The sequence below is a fragment of the Corythoichthys intestinalis genome, chromosome 10 (genome assembly GCF_030265065.1).
Source record: "Corythoichthys intestinalis isolate RoL2023-P3 chromosome 10, ASM3026506v1, whole genome shotgun sequence".
Lineage (NCBI taxonomy): Eukaryota > Metazoa > Chordata > Actinopteri > Syngnathiformes > Syngnathidae > Corythoichthys > Corythoichthys intestinalis.
This window is the reverse complement of record NC_080404.1, coordinates 20,759,204-20,776,657: the sequence shown is the minus strand read 5'-3', so window position 1 is coordinate 20,776,657 and position 17,454 is coordinate 20,759,204. Positions and strand designations below refer to the sequence as shown.

General features: G+C 38.2%; 1 protein-coding gene across 1 annotated transcript in view; it reads left to right on the top strand.

Annotated features, from left to right (window-relative positions):
* Positions 1 to 3,570: 3,570 nt before the first annotated feature.
* The window catches only part of wdr11 (WD repeat domain 11), an 87,478-nt gene continuing 73,594 nt past the window's right edge, over positions 3,571 to 17,454 (top strand). Inside the window, exons 1-2 of the mRNA XM_057848134.1 lie at positions 3,571 to 3,765; positions 15,246 to 15,357. Coding sequence (XP_057704117.1) covers positions 3,680 to 3,765; positions 15,246 to 15,357 — 198 coding nt within the window. The 5' untranslated portion in view covers positions 3,571 to 3,679. The remainder of the gene's footprint in view (positions 3,766 to 15,245; positions 15,358 to 17,454) is intronic.

The window sequence follows — 17,454 nt, the reverse complement described above, 5'->3', positions numbered from 1 at the left end:
AGCAAGAGTCCTGATGGACGTTTGGAATGTTTCCCGGCGCTTCCTGGCCCAAAAATGTTTTTTGATCATTTTTTAAAGTTTGAAAAAAAGCGTAAGCCCCGGACCTTAAAAAAGAACTGAAAATCAACTTCCCCCACAGGTACACCTTTTTGGCATATTTGGGCTGTACCAAGAATGCAGAAAAGTAGAAGTGCGGGGGCCGCCCCAGCCAGTCGGGGCGGAGTGAGTGTGGCCCACCCGCAGCTCTAGCAAAGCGGCTACCGCCATTCCACCGGGATCCAGGACGGCCCCCTTGACTATTCGCGAACCTCTGGGTAGTATAACTGGTCTTTATTTATAGGTCTCACCCCCCTCAATATTTAGGCATTAGTTTATTGCATAAGTCTTCACAATGCAAAATGGCTAATCATGTTGTCATATATGTCAAGTATATTTCTTGACATTTTCATTTCTATTTTTTCAAATCTAAATTGGTAAATTGCTCCCAGTTGAATCTGGACTTGACCTTTACCATTCATAATAATAATAATAATAATAATAATAATAATTTTTTTGGGGGGTGGCAGGTTGGGGTGGAGAATTGCTATAATTTTATTTATGCATTTATTTTGCGTGTTAGTGTTAGAGTTTTAGGAGAGTCATTCCATAAAATGTTACTATTAATGTAATATAAATATTATAAAATATTCTGCACATTAAAAAAAAATCGTTTCGTATATTCAATCCTGGGTAAAGAATCATTATACGAATTGTATCGTGAGTTTCTACAGTTGTGGTCAAAAGTTTACATACACTTGTGAAGAACATAATGTCATGGCTCTCTTGAGTTTCCAGTTATTTCTACAACTCTGATTTTTCTCTGATAGAGTGATTGGAACAGATACTTCTTTGTCACAAAAAACATTCATGAAGTTTGGTTCTTTTATGACTTTATTATGGGTGAACAAATCTGCTGAGTCAAAAATATACATACAGCAGCGCTAATATTTGGTAACATGTCCCTTGCCCATTTTCACTTCAATTAGGCGCTTTTGGTAGCCACCCACAAGCTTCTGGCAAGCTTCTGGTTGAATCTTTGACCACTCCTCTTGACAGAATTGGAGCAGTTCAGTTAAATTTGATGGCTTTCTGACATGGACTTGTTTCTTCAGGATTGTCCACAAGTTCTCAATGGGGTTTAAGTCAGGACTTTGGGAAGGCCATTCGAAAACCTTAATTCTAGCCTGATTTAGCCATTCCATTACCACTTTTGATGTGTGTTTGGGATCATTGTCCTGTTGGAACACCCAACTGCGCCCAAGACCCAATCTTCGGGCTGATGACGTTAGGTTATCTTGAAGAATTTGAAGGTATCCTCCTTCTTCATTATCCCATTTACTCTCTGTAAAGCACCAGTTCCATTGGCAGCAAAACATCCCCACAGCATAATACTACCACCACCGTGCTTGACGGTAGGCATGGTGTACTTGGGGTTAAAGGCCTCACCTTTTCTCCTCCAAACATATTGCTGGGCATTGTGGCCAAACAGCTCGATTTTTGTTTCGGCTGACCACAGAACTTTCCTCCAGAAGGTCTTATCTTTGTCCATGTGATCAGCAGCAAACTTCAGTCGAGCCTTAAGGTGCCGCTTTTGGAGCAAGGGCTTCCTTCTTGCACGGCAGCCTCTCAGTCCATGGAGATCCAAAACACGCTTGACTGTGGACACTGACACCTGTGTTCCAGCAGCTTCTAATTCTTGGCAGATCTGCTTTTTGGTGATTCTCGGTTGAATCTTCACCCTCCTGACCAATTTTCTCTCAGCAGCAGGTGATAGCTTGCGTTTTCTTCCTGATCGTGGCAGTGACAAAACAGTGCCATACACTTTATACTTACGAACAATTGTTTGCACTGTTGCTCTTGGGACCTGCAGCTGCTTTGAAATGGCTCCATGTGACTTTCCTGACTTGTTCAAGTCAATGATTGTTCAAGTCAATAATCACTTACAAGAAATTACTAATTCGTGTTGCTGTATGTATATTTTTGACCCAGCAGATCTGATCACTTTTTCTGTTAACCCATAATAAAGTCATAAAAGAACCAAACTTCATGAATGTTTTTTATGACAAAGAAGTATCTGTTCCAATGACTCTATCGGAGAAAAATCAGAGTTGTAGAAATAACTGGAAACTCAAGAGAGCCATGACATTATGTTCTTCACAAGTGTATGTAAACTTTTGACCACAACTGTATATCGTTATAGCAGGCTACTGTAATTAATGCACATTACTGTCTGGGAAAAATAGTTAAAAAAAAAAAAAATTATATATATATATATATATATATATATATATATTAGGGCTGTCAAAATTATCGCGTTAACGTGCGGTAATTAATTTTTTAAATTAATCACGTTAAAATATTTGACGCAATTAACGCACATGTCCCGCTCAGACAGTATTCTGCCGTTTGGTAAGTTTTACAGCAAGGCTTTTTGTGCTGTCTAACAGCGAACTCTTGTGGTCGCTTTGCGACCTGGTTTGTTTTCTTGCCAGTTCAATATGGCTGCACGACGTCTCAGGCTGACGCCTACGTTGTAATGTTGTGCTTATATGATCCTTGGACAAGATTTGTCCGTAAGTATGGTTGTTGTAAAGAATGTACATATTATGTTAGTAAGCGAAATGTTCTATTTTTTGTATGAGACGCTTTTTGTTTATGTTGAGTGAACCTGTATAGCGTACTAAGCTAACGTTGTTGCTAATGCAATGCTTGTGTTTTTTTTTGTAGTTTTACGACGGTCTAAAGAGGGAAATGGTTTGAGGCCATTTTATTAATAAATCAGATGAAAAAGGAAGAAGTCTGATTATTAAGGCGTCGTTCACTAGCTGTCTAGCTTTGGAAAAAGTAGACGCTTCGGAGTGAGGACAGCATAGACAGATTTAAATGACAGTAGAGTGAAATGCCCACTACAGTCCTTATGTACCGTATGTTGAATGTCTTTCCATTCCAACAATTTATTTTACAGAATATATATATAATTTACAGAAAAATATGGCATATTTTATAGATGGTTTGAATTGCGATTAATTACAATTAATTAATTTTTAAGCTGTAATTAACTCGATTAAAAATTTTAATCGTTTGACAGCCCTAATATATATATATATATATATATATATATATATATATATATATATATATATATATATATATATATACACATATATATATATATATATATATATATATATATATATATATATATATATATATATATATATATATATATATATATATATATATATATATATATATATATATATATATATATATATTATGTTTGTAAGTATGTATGTCATTGTTTTTACTGGACAAAATTCATAAACAAAAACAAATAAAAAATAAGTAAATAAAAATCGTGTGGGGCATTTGCAAGTTATCCTGAAGTTGTTATACCATGCAGTGATATATCATCTTCATAGGTAATCCCTAATAAATTCCTTGTATTTAATTTCACCCCGAGTTTCAAATTTACACGCGGAACCTTGGAGAAGTTAGTATTCATTCCCGCACGACGCTGTTATACAACAACACCCTTTCACTTCCTACTGGCGTCCAAAACAGAGACCAGCCACGGAATTTGATAAACTATTACTGCGTTTGTTCAACTAATGTGAATGACGTGCAAGCAGTGATAATTATGATTCCATACACTGTCAACATCAAACTTGCTGCCCGGACATTGACTGGCACTCTCAATTTGCAGAATAAATCTGCAGTAGATTGGTGAGTACTGCAGCTTTTCCTTTAGCATGCATTGGGAACGACGGTGTTTACATTTGTCCACACTTCGTGTTGCCTTTAGGATGATTACAGTTTGCTGCATTGGTTCCGCTTTTGTCGTCTAGTAAGAAGCATGTATTTTTTACTGTTGTCAGTTTTGTATTTGGGCAAGTATGCTGAAATAACGTGGAAGGCATCCTGTCATGTGACATACATTTTACTGGGCCTGTGTCATTTATGAAGCCCTGTCCTTGTTTAGAAAATGTAACATGCATTAAAGATTTTGACGCCCCTTAATATTTCCTTCCAGTCGTGAAATATTTCATTGATTTTGCTGCTCTATGTACTTATATGGTACTAAGAATGTAAGAAATACCATTCAAAGGTTGTTTGGGTAATAGAAGAAAATATGGGAAAATTACCATTAATTCAGTTGAAAACAATGAACGCATATTAACGCTGCCATTGACGGTGCTAGACGTCCGATCCATTTTTACCTGAGGGGTTGGCAGAGAGCTGTTGCCAACCGTCCCAGCATTCACAGCCAGTCCTTCCAGTTTAAATGAATTGGATGTCTACTGCCGTCGATGGCAGACAATGAGTTAACTACAGCAAAGATTTTTCTTACACACACCCTTAATTGAGATCACGGCTGTGATAAATAGTACTGTACTGTGTACTGTGTAGTACTGAGTGAGTACTTTCAGACTTGTAGGCTCTAATAAGCCACAGTTGTTCTATTTTACAAAACTATTTTGTTAGAAACACATAAAATATTGCCAATAAATTAAAAATCTATAATATTTAGGACATATTGTGACCTACGGAGAGCGCCATGTTTTAAGTGCGCAATAGACGCTTGGGGTGATGACCGTAAGCGGAGTTTCAGGGGGGCCTGGGTGGCCAGGCTTCCCCTGGTGGCCGAAAAGTGTCATTGCATGTAATTGACCTTCCTATGTATGATTTTAAAATTAAGAATTTCCTGGTAAAATATTGTCTATAAAAGTTGTAAAGCAATAAAATGTACAAAAATGATATTCGAACAGATCATATGACTAGCACCTGAGACGGTCATTTGCTTTGCTTAGCCAAAACCACCCGAGGACCAAAGAGATAAGATGGACATCCGTAATTTTTTAAAACCTAAGCTTTCAAAAGCGACATTAACTACAGAGCAAGAACCAAGGATATAAACAAGCCCCACTAAAGACGCTAATTATACAACAGAGCCACCACGGGTGTCTTGCCAACGATATTGGCGAAAAGTATAACTGTCCTGAGCAGCCTGATTTAGAATTCCCCTCAGGAATGATGGGAAACAAAAAAACCCCCGCTAATTTTCAACTTATTGTTATAAATATTCTTGAAAGGTAATTTTAATGTTCACACTGCATTTCGAGGTCATCAACATGTTGTGCTCCCCCCTGCTCCAAAAGTCAAACTCCACCTATGGTGATGACATAAATTGTCATTGTCACTCGACGAATACTACCGGGTTACTGCAATGGCGTACCGCAAACAACACGTCACTTTTGCTTATTAATATTCATGACGTTAGCAATTGTTGCTAGGTGGGTCAACCTCCCGTTTTTCCCACATAGTAAATGCATAGAAATAGTGTACGAACGACATGTTTACTGAGCTAAACCTACCAATTCTGTCTGAAAATGATGTCCCTTGTGCAAAATTAACTAGTAAAGATGTGGAAGAACATACAAATGTTCAGTTAAAGAGACGGTTTGAGTGTTGAGGGATGAAAAAGACACGAAAAAGAGCCGATGTTCTGCAAAATTTTGCACCCTTATCATATTTTGCTCCCAAAGCTGTTGTGGCTGTGAATAAGCCCTCTTTTACATTCAGTTGGACTGTCAATGTTATCCAAATGTGCAAAATAAACAAGTAACATCGTAGGCATACATGTTCAACAGGAATATAGCGTAAATTAATGCTTAACTGCACGCCGAACACGTAAAGAGTGAGACAGCAGCGTGCAGTTGTTATGTGCAGCTAACATGTGTCTGGGGAGAACTTTTCTACATGTCCGTCCATGATCAAACGTAAGTAAATAGTCCTTTATTTAGAGAAAGTTTGTAAAGTTTACTTTGTAATCGCTGTATTCGCTGTATTTTTAACTCAAAGTTGCAGTTTCTGATGGGGTGCAAAATTTGACAGAACACCGACCTGATCCAGAGGTAGCTTTTTTATCGACACCTTTTTTTTGTGTGCATTGCCTTACGCCACTGACAATGACATCCGCTTGTTTCAACAATCTATCATATCCACCATATGCCCTGTCTTTCTTATATATTATATCCTCTGGTTGTCTTACATCTCTGATCATTCTTGGGGGCAATTTACATTGCTATTTTTGTGTAGTGATCGCAAATGCTACTCAGTGACAGCCAACAAACACTTTAAAATTTTTCATTAATAACAAATCTTAATTCTATAATTCTATAATATTTACACTTCCCCTTTACTAAAGTTGCTTCTTTTACAACAGAAAAGGTAACAACAGGGACAGTCAGATACCATTTTAATTTTTTTCAGGTCAGTCATTGTCAGACAAGCAACATGGCAAAACGCTACGTAAAAAAATAAGTAAAAATATCAAAATGGCTTACCTCTTTGTCCTCTGTATGACCATGGCCCCCAACAAAATGTTTAGTGCATATGAAGGTGAATGGCTCCACCTTGCTGGCATTAAACTGTTCTTTTGACGTCTGCACAAGTTGATCCATTCTTCACATTTTTTCCTCCGAGTTTTTGGCTTCGGGAAACGTATGAAGAAAACATCCATCATATGTCATAATGTCTAGAGTCGTTTGTACAAGTTCCATAGCAGCAGTGTTTTCTCGGCATGTTCTTTTTTGAAAGATTACCGGCAGAAAAAAAGGAGTAATAACACGAGCTGTATGTGAGCGCGTGTCTATATTGACTAAGGGTGTCAACAATAATCGATGCGGCGATGCATCCCGATGCGGGGCAGGGACGATTCGATTCGATGCGGGCAACATGCTGAATCGATTCAGCGCATTATAAAATATATAAGTACGTTCAAAAATCTTCCCTGCGCAATTCCGGTGATGCAATGGATTTGGTTTCCCCATTTGTATTGTTATTCTCATGTTTACCTGTAGAGAGAGCTACTTTACATTCAAAGCAAGCCCGTAGAGGTTAGATCGGGCCTAAAAAATTCCAGCCCAACCCGACACGGCCCGCTGGTATTGAGGCCCGACCGGCCAGATCAATTAACTAGGGGAAAAAAATGCAGCAGCAGCAATTTATTTTCATTTCTTCAAGTTTTCTTACTGTTTAAATAGTCTACATATTTTTAAAAGAGTTATAAAAGCATTTACACAACGAAATAACGCTGGGAAAGTTAAAAAAACAAAAAAAAAAAACACGGTTTTGCAGACACACAGAGGAGAAGATTCGAAAGGATCACATTTGCCTTTGTGTGCATAAATAAAAGTGTCTTTCCTAACAAATTCTCAGTTGGCAGAAAAAAAACGCAAGTTTACTCAACATTTAAATAGTCTACATATTTTTATGAGAATTATAAAAGCATTCACACAACGAAATAACGCTGGGAAAGTTTAATTAAAAACAAAAAACACGGTTTTACAGACATACAGAGGAGAAGATTCAAAAGGATCACATTTGCCTTTGTGTGCATAAATAAAAGTGTCTTTCGTAACGAATTCTCAGTTGGCAGGGAAAAAACGCAAGTTTACTCAATATTTAAATAGTCTACATATTTTTATGAGAATTATAAAAGCATTCACACAACGAAATAACGCTGGGAAAGTTTAATTAAAAACAAAAAACACGGTTTTACAGACACACAGAGGAGAAGATTCAAAAGGATCACATTTGCCTTTGTGTGCATAAATAAAAGTGTCTTTCGTAACGAATTCTCAGTTGGCAGGAAAAAAACGCAAGTTTACTCAATATTCAAATAGTCTACATATTTTTATGAGAATTATAAAAGCATTCACACAACGAAATAATGGGAGGAGAAGAAGAAAAAGAGGGCTGCGCCACAGACCTCTGCGCATTTAAAAAAAAAAAAAATTATTAGTCCGGCGCGGCGGCCCGACCAGACCCACCGAAACGTGAATGCTTAACATTTCGGGTCTGGTTGGGTTCGGGCACAAGATCTAACCTCTATGCAAGGGGGACGAGGAACCCAAATCCGCTTCCTCACCGGAGTAACGTCACAGACAAGCGCAGTCGTAATCGAGAGTGCAGAGAGATAGGACATAACATAACAATGGCTGAAACGGAGAAAGAGGGAGCGAGAAATATTATAGATATAAGATAGGCTAGGCCTACATTTTACTTTTGTTCTACATTGCAATTTAGTTGATGTTTTGTTTGCAACTGAACTGATCCCTGGATTGATATTGCGATAAAGATGCTGCTGCACTACAATATTTTCTTTGTCGTTTTCTTTAATATTTACTTGAATATTTTTATTGATGGGTCGTTGTGACTAAAATACAGTGACTGTTATTACTGATTTTGCACAGGAGTTCAGATGTTGCACTGTGTGAAAGGCTGCTACTGTGTGTAAAAAAAAAAAAAAAAAAGAGAAAGCCCTGGTCTCATTCAAAGCAATTAAATGCTGTGATCTGATTTTTTTATATGAATTAATATATATGAAAGTATACTATTTTCATTTGACTTCAACCAGGAGTGACACAAGAGCCAATAAAAAGTTGTTTAATGTCTGTCCGCTTGTGTTGGCTCACGATTCACGAAAAATATGCTTTGCTTTAAAATTTTAATGCATCCCAGGCTTTAATGCATCGCAATGCATTGCCGAATCGAACCGAATCGAATCGTGACCCTCTGAATCGAATCGAATCGAATCGTGGCCCTCCGAATTGTAATCGAATCGAATCGTGGGGGCAGTGTCGATGCACACCTCTAATATTGACCCATTTCCAGGTTAAGATGGCGACGTCCTGGTCTAAAAGTAGCATTCGTGCGGTACGCTATTCCTTCTACGCGGCGATACATCCAACACATGCGCTCATCAGTTAAAAGTGGCGAGAACTTTCTATTTGTGTTTTTATATGTTTTATATTTATTACCTTTTCATTGCCTCAAAATACTTTTTGCATGTGTTTCCCTCTCATACTTTTAAGCATTGTGTTTTCTTGTGGTAGCTATAAAGCAGATTGTGGATTTGTTGACCACATTAGTCACGTAGCATATTTTAACCACCCTTATTTGATATTACTACATTTAAGTATTTTCTTTTGGATGTTCTCTCTGTATGCTTCTAAACAAAACAAGCTGAAAGCGTACATTAGTACTTTGGGTGTCAAATTCGCCTCTTGTAGGACATTTCACCGGTGAACGACATTTTGGCAGAAGACCGTTTTTGTTAACTGTCGTCTCATCCCGTCTTTCCCTTTCATTTTGCTCATGCTGCTCGTTTTATGAAATATCGACAGTGCTGTCATGCTCATTAATGTTCCTCTCGGGTTCAAATTGAAAGGGTTGAATAGATGACATGTTTATGTTGCTAGAGTCATACTCTGGAAGCCCGGCAGCGTAACCATATGTTGTCACCGCCCTGCGACGTCAACAACAATGGCGACCTACTAGTTAAACTAATTTTACAAATTGTATAGAAACAAAAACATCAAGAGGGGTTTTAATATCAAGTTATTTTGACTCATAATAAATAGTGTTGCACGATAATGCATTTTTCAGCCGATACCGATAACCGATAATTTCCTCCTCGTTCCAACCGATAACCGATAATGTCAAGCCGATAATTTTATTAAAAGATTTATGTAAAATTTTAAAGTATACACAAGAGAAAATATTACTGTACAAAAATAATATTGCGCTTTTTTTTCCAACATCAAATGTGAACAAGTAGTAAATTCCAACATCTAGATAAAGACAGATTGTCTGACATTGTGTAATGGTAAACTTTTGGCAACAATTACTTACAGAGTAAATACATAAGTTGCACAAAAATGGCTTTAAAAGTAAGCCATTCCTAAAGTATAACATTACGACACAGCAAAAACAGAACTCCTTAAAACTAGTTAAATTCCCTTGTAGGCCTGAACGATATATCGTTTAAACATCGCCATCGCGATGTGCGCATGCGCAATAGTCCCATCGCAAGGACGTGCGATAGTTTTTTCATTTCATTTTTTTTAATCCACAAACGTTTGTTTTGAGGAAGGAGAGGGAAGGAGAGCGCACAGCTTCTCTTTCCCTCCAGCAAGTCAGCGGCTCCTCCCCCTCCCCCCGCGGCAGCGGAGTGGAGGGAGGAGGGGCCGAACAGCAGAGCGGAGGGAGGAGGGGCCGTTCTCAAAGTGAAAGCAAGAAAGCAACACGTTGAAGCAAGGAAACGAGGCAAGACCGTCTCCAAAAGGAGTTTTGGAAGTATTTTGGCAAGAAAAAGACTATAAGGGACAAAAAACAGCCCTGTCGACAGTGCCTCGCCATGGTTGCATCAACAAGAAGTAATCTGTCGAACATGTGGGACCATTTAAAACGCAGGTATCTATGCATTCCTGCTAAGACCTTCCCATCAGAGGCTTTTTAGTACAGGTGGGAACATTGTTACGTGCCAACGTTCTTGTCTCAAGCCTGCAATAGTGGATAAACTAGTAGTCTTGGCCAAGAACCTATGAGACCCAGTTGAGAATTGCTGAGCAAGGAAGGTGGACGATATGCAGACAAATACATAACACAGCTGGAGGAATGTCTTTTCTTCTTTTTATTCATGTGACCGCTATCAGGAAGGCAGGAAATTTGGTTCTGTTATTCATCAGTTATTTGCAGTTATTCAGGTCAATTATTTACAAGTTCAATTGAGTTTCTGTTTCTTTTATATTTAAATTTATTGTAAATCGTATTTTTCAAATAACTATATATAGTACTGCTGCACATAAAGTTTTGACACTTAATATTTTTGTTTAAATATTTTTTCAACTTTTTTGCCGTTTTGCAGTTTTATATTGTAATATTTTGTGTAAACAGCTCAGGGGACTAATGCACTTGCACTTTTATTAGTCAGATTTAATATTTAAGTTCAAATATGTTGACAACTTTGTTGTTTTACTGAGGTTTTTATTTATTGTTATAGTTTGTGAACAACTCTTTTATTTGTCATATTTAATATTTTTGTTCAAATATGTTTACAACTTTGTTGTTATTTTACAGACGTTTTTATTTATTGTTATATTTTGTCAAAAACTTAGGGGACTAATGCACCTGCTCTTTTATTTATCATTTAATGTATTTGCTGCTGTTGAAGTGTAAAATATTGTGTTCAATAAATGATCTATTTTGTGCAGACATGGCTTCCTGGATCCCTTCATAAAGCAATCTTTATCATTCACAAATGAAACGGTATTATATGAATACACTGTGGTCACGGTGTGTCAAGTAAAGTATTTCCAAACAGCTATTCAAGTCATCTAGTGAAAATTTCTTTAAAAAAGATTTAAAAATATATATATAATATCGCAATATAATATCGCAATATATTGCAAACCTCAAAAAAATTGCAACAATAGTTTTTTCCAATATCGTTCAGGCCTATTCCCTTGTTTTCAGTGTAAATCTATTGGGAATAAGTTAAATTAACTGCCAGCACTTCAAGTATATTTCACTCAGATTTCTTGAAGAAAAATGGCCAGCTGAAAATAAGCTTAACAGCCTTATTTTAAGCAATAAATTATTACACATAATCCTAAAAAAAAAAAAACTTGTCAGAAATGTTCTGTATTCAAGAATATGTATGGTTCAAAACATTATTTGAAAGCAATTTTTTCTTGATTTAGGTGAAAAATTACCTTTTTTTTTAAAAAGATGTTTGGGATGTTCTTAATAAGAACAAATGGCAATATTTAGTTCAAGTAAGTGGAATTATCTGGCGCATTCATCTGTTAACTAGTCTTCAACACTCAAACAAGATGGGGAAAATTACTTGACTAGATTTAAGAAGAATGATCTGATTAAGACGTCATAAATTTAAAGCGTACTGAATGCATTACTGACTGGATGACTTCTTTGTGTGGTATGGTGCATGTTACAATTATCAACTAACCACTGTGCCGTCATGATAAACATGCTTTGTTGACATCACTTGTGTAAATGTCCGTGGTAAAACTGATGTGATCGGCATGTCTTTCACGAAGAATCGTGGTCGTATAAACTGCATTATTTTTTCATCCAGGGGTTTGGCTATCGGGTCATTTCGGGAATTTCCTCCCGCCTGTGCCCTTCAGTCCGCCCGGCTGCCAAATTAGCACCCGCGCCAGGCCTCTGTCTTGAATTGGAGTGGCGGCGGCAGCTAAGTTCATGCGGATATCCGCCCGCCCCGTTGCGCCGTATTCGGTGCATGGCACTGCTCTGCCCGCCTCAGGCGAGGCGGCGGCCTGCCGGACTGGCGGGCTCCGTCGGAAGACAGATACTTGTCGACTATCGGTCTCGTGAGGTGTTTAGCCATAGATGGGAGTTTAGCACCCGCTTTGGGCTGCATTCCCAAACAACCCGACTCCGGGAGGACCGCAGCGTCTCATCACAAGCCCTGTAGCTTCCTTTATAGTTTATTTGTGTTTACAATAGCTTTAGCATTCGCGCTAGCAGCAGCCTCGTATTCGTTCCAAAAATCATTGTGATGCAGTTTTAAATGGCTGCTGGGTTAGTGCTAGTGGTGTTCAATGAGGACGCTTTCTTTACGCCTCGTGGAACTGTTTTGTAGATGGCGAGAGCGTCGTTTATTTCATTTCACTCACGGGAAAAGCAATGCACGCTAGTGAGAGCGCCTCAACACTGATGTGTAACACCGCCTCCTCTATGACACCGTACTCCTAAACCCCTCCTCCCACAGGGGTTTCAGAGAGGGGAGGGGTTGAGCAGGCGGCAGTGGAGAAGTGGAGAAAACTGCTTGGTTGCGCACATTTGGAGGCTAAATCAAGTATATAATTATCGGATTGCATTATCGGTTGATTTTTCTTTTTTTATCTGCATTATCTGTGTGACATCATAATTGCCATTATCGGCCGATAATTATCGGTAACCGATATTATCGTGTATCTTTAATAAAGTTTATCTTTTAAGAGCTACAACTTTTTATCCGTGGATCCCTTTAATTAAAAAAAAAAAAGATCAAAGTCATTTGTGAGGAATAAGCATGTTCAAAAGCAGTGAAAGTCATGACAGAGTAGGTGTGTTAAGTGATGCCATTAATGATTATAACGGTTATCAATTAAATGGAAGATTACTGTTTCATGCAACAACCGATGATCCAAAACGGCATTTATCAAAATTATTTGTAGCACAAAAGGGCACAAACAAGCTGCATGAACATTGCAGAGCAATTCATAAATGATAAAGTGATAGATTTTCAGTAATAAAGTAAATAAGAATATTCCAAATAAATACATAAATTACAAAAAAACCTCCTTGATGTCAATTACCGTTATAGACCCCACTCACCAATGTCACACAATGACGTGTCGCTGTATCCGGCCACCATATTGTCCATCATTGTTTATCCGTATTCTCAATGGTTTCAATTTGTCGTGGAATTTATAGTGCAATTCATGGAAGCCCCGGTGTTTTCAGACGCTGTAAACTCATTGGATGCGTTGCATAAAAGGGGTTATGTGCAAAAGCTTCAGTCTATTCATTCGCCAGATCCATATTTGCTGCCTAAATTGATATTTTTCGACCCGCTGTCTTCGCCGTCTCTGCCTGACATCTGCTACCCTGATATCTACAACTATCTTGTCCACAGAAACTCAGCCTATTCTCATGAAACTTTGAAAAACTTTAAGAGCAGCACTCTAAGCAACATTACCTTGTGTGGCCCTTTACTTCCAATTTTCTAAAATGGCGACAATCAATTAAAAAAAAGTGGACTGTGATAGCCGACGCTTCAAGGATAGGTGGATATTGGACTATTTCTTCAATACAATACGCAACAACTGTATCTGCCTCATTTGCAAAGAGACAGTCGCTGTTTTCAAAGAGTTCGATGTGATGCGATATTACCAAACAAGACACGCTGACATGTACGACAACATTACAAGGAAGATATGCAGCGAGAAATGATAGCAACTTGAAGCTAGTTTAATTTCACAGCAGCAGTATTTCGCAAGAGCCCGAGTGTCGAAAGAGAACGCCACAAAGGCGAGATTGTTGAAATTATGAATTAAAAAAAAATAATAATAAAGCAAATGTGACACACAGAAGGGCTTGCTAAAAAATGCTTAAATATATTGTTCTACGTAAATCAGCCAAGGAAGCCCCCCACATTTTTACCACACCAAATCTGGCCCCCTTTGCAAAAAGTTTGGCCACCCCTGTTTAACTGATGATCCGTAGACGAGGCCAGCTTCTTTCACTTGGTACCAGCTAAATATTATTCAAAAAATAATGATGGCGGAAGAAATAAACATTTTGAATTTGAAACTGTATGTTGTCGGCGATTAGCCTCGCAATGATCTTAATTGTGGTTGTCAGACCAAAACCCTCTAAATATGTATTAAATGCATCTTACCAGGTATAAAATGACTACTACATAGTCTGTGGTGATCGTTTGGTGCCAGTTTTCTCGTCGAATTGCAGCAGTCCATCTCACTTTCCTCTCCGGGTCTCTCGGAATACGGTAGAACTTTAAGTGTCTCCGTCTATCTTCTCTGTTACTGCAACCAACCGCCACACACGCCTTCACCATTTTGATTATTAATGTTAACGAGCAGAAAAACACGCCATAATAGGAGGAATATACGTAGCGGTAATGCGTAAACAAGACGAGCTGACGGACAATATGGCACGGATGCGTGGTTGTGACGTCATGTGAGTAGGGTCTATAGTTGGACATTGACCACTTGTACTGGTCCGTGAGGTATTTATTAAACGTAAAAGTCTAAATATGTTCTTCCTGGGTTCATTTTTGCATGGGATATTGACGTTATGTCCATACTTACATTTGTTTGCAACTCGGTTGGACATTAAAAGTAGACAGTGGACTAAAGAGAGTTACAGATGTTGTACTTACTACATTCTCCTGACTACGATGCCGGTAGAGTGATTTCTTTTCCCATTCAAAAATTGCAAATATCTGGATGGTTGCTTGCTCTGAGACTGTCTTACGATCAGTTCAGGGTGGAGTCTGCCATTTACCCAAAGTCAGCTGTGAAAGCCTTCATCATTCCGTGCCCCTAAGCCGGAAAAGTGGTGTGAACAAATGGCTGGATCAAGGAAACAGTTGGACAGGCAAATAATGTTCCGCAGCAACTCATGGCTGCATGTACATCTTGGACTTTACCTTGTGTTGTTTTTATTTTTGTAATACATATTATTTATTATAATATTTTTTGTGGTACTCTCCACTTTTTTATGTAGTTTTATTCTCAATATTTCAGTTTTCTGCACAGCATTTGACTCCTTACCAATATCCTTTTTATTTGCCATTTTCTCTTTTGTAGGGGCTGGCAGGGACTGATAGCTCAAGGATGTCACTCAAGCATTCTCATTATTGATCCAAAGACATCACAGACTATCCAAGTGCTGGAAAAACACAAAGCCAATGTGGTCAAGGTAAGCTCTTGCAAAGTGACTTGACGACAAACATGCAGTAATGGCTGTAGTCATCAGTGTTGTTAATAACGGCGTTAGAATATAACAGCATCACTAACAGCGTTATTTTCTTCAGTAGTGAGTAATCTAATTAATTACTTTTCTCATCTTGGCAACGCCGTTACCATTACTGAGGCGGGAAAGGCGTGCATTACTATGCGTTACGATGTTGGTTGACGATGCGAAAAAGTCTGAAAAAGACAGACTCGCGGAGACGAAAGAGCAGAGCAGGAGTGGGAAGGAGGCAAGGGAGTGTGACGCCGTTGGAAACGCGATGCTACTATGCTAGGTGGCTCAAATAATACCTGACTGTAGCCGATAGCCTACAAACTACGCCGACATGATGCTTCGGTAGATATCATATATATACAGAACTAGATGCAAAAGACAGACACGGTGGCATTAGCAATATATAATAAAGGACTAGATGCGTTAGTAAACAGCCGCCATCTTAAAGCAGTAGACTTCTCATGAAGGCTCAGTTGTAGAGAACCTTCCTAGCGAACCTAAGTCACTTTTTATCTAAAATGCTCCAAAATCGGCAAAACTTAACTCAGAGGTTGCGCTAGACTTTTTCATTGTGTCATTTTGACTGACAGTGTCATAAAAATCCGGTCATAATCTATTTTTACCCGTCACTTAAATTTTTAAAATGATAATAATGACATATTCACTAGTATTTAGTTTTCATTCATTTTTAATTAATATTCTGTCCGAACAAGCTTAACAGAGAATCCACACCGTGCCATCACACATCAAGCAGATGAATATGTAACTTTTTCTCCGCAGTGACAAAAACAGCTGACCGTGGCCACAGTAGGTAGGCTACGAGCCGACCTAAGCATAGCTTTAGCTTTTTTATCGACGCTACTGACAATGACATTCTCCTGTTTCAACAAGCTATCCTTTACCATCAGCCCTGTCTTTGTTATATATCCTCTGGTTGTCTTACGTCTCTTACCGTTCTTAGGGGTAATTTAGTTAGCTTTGTGTAGCGATCGCAAATGCTACTCAGTGACAGCCAACGAACACTTGGAAATTTTTCATTGATAACATATCTTAATCCAATAATTTATTTACACTTCCCCCTTACTAAAGCTGTTTTGTATATATATATATATATATATATATATATAACAGAAACGGTAACAGTGGCAGTCAAATACCATTGTAATTCTTTTCAGGTTATTGTCAGACAGAAGCAGTACGGCACAACGTTACGCTAAAAAAATAAGTTAAAAATATAAAAATGGCTTACCTCTTTGTCCTCTGAAAGACCATGCCAACCCAACATAACGTTTACTGCATATGAAACGTGAATGGATTCGCCGAGCTGGTGTTAAAGTCCGCGCAAGTTGATTTGGTCTTCACATTTTTTCCTCCCTAGTTTTTGGTTCCGGAAACATATGAAGAAAACATCCTTCATGTGTCGTAATGTCTAGAGTCGTTTCTGCAAGTTCCAAAAAAGCAATGTGTGATCGGCATGTTTGTTTTTGAAAGATTACCGGAGAAAAGTAGCACTTTTTACGTCAGGTCTATGCGAGGGTGGGTCTATAATGTCCCACTTCGGCTTTACTTCCGCTTTGCGATGCGACGTCACGGTCTAAAAATAGCCTGCGTGCGGTACGCCATTGCGTGCCCGCTTGTGCATAATCAAATGTCTCAAGTGGGTCTCTCGATGTGCAAAACTGATAGAAACATACCCCAAGCGACTTGCAGCTGTAATTGGAGCAAAAGGTGGCGCTACAAAGTATTAACGCAAGAGGGCCGAATAATATTGCACGCCCCACTTTTCAGTTTTTTATTTGTTAAAAAAGTTTAAATTATCCAATAAATTTTGTTCCACTTCACGATTGTGTCCCACTTGTTGTTGATTCTTGACAAAAAATTAAAATTTTATATCTTTATGTTTGAAGCCTGAAATGTGGCGAAAGGTTGCAAGGTTCAAGGGGGCCGAATACTTTTGCTAGGCACTGTTGCAGTAAAAAAATATACAAAAATAACAGTAAATAAAAAACTCCAGTCCCTATTCTGTATCAGCAGCTTTAAACTACATTC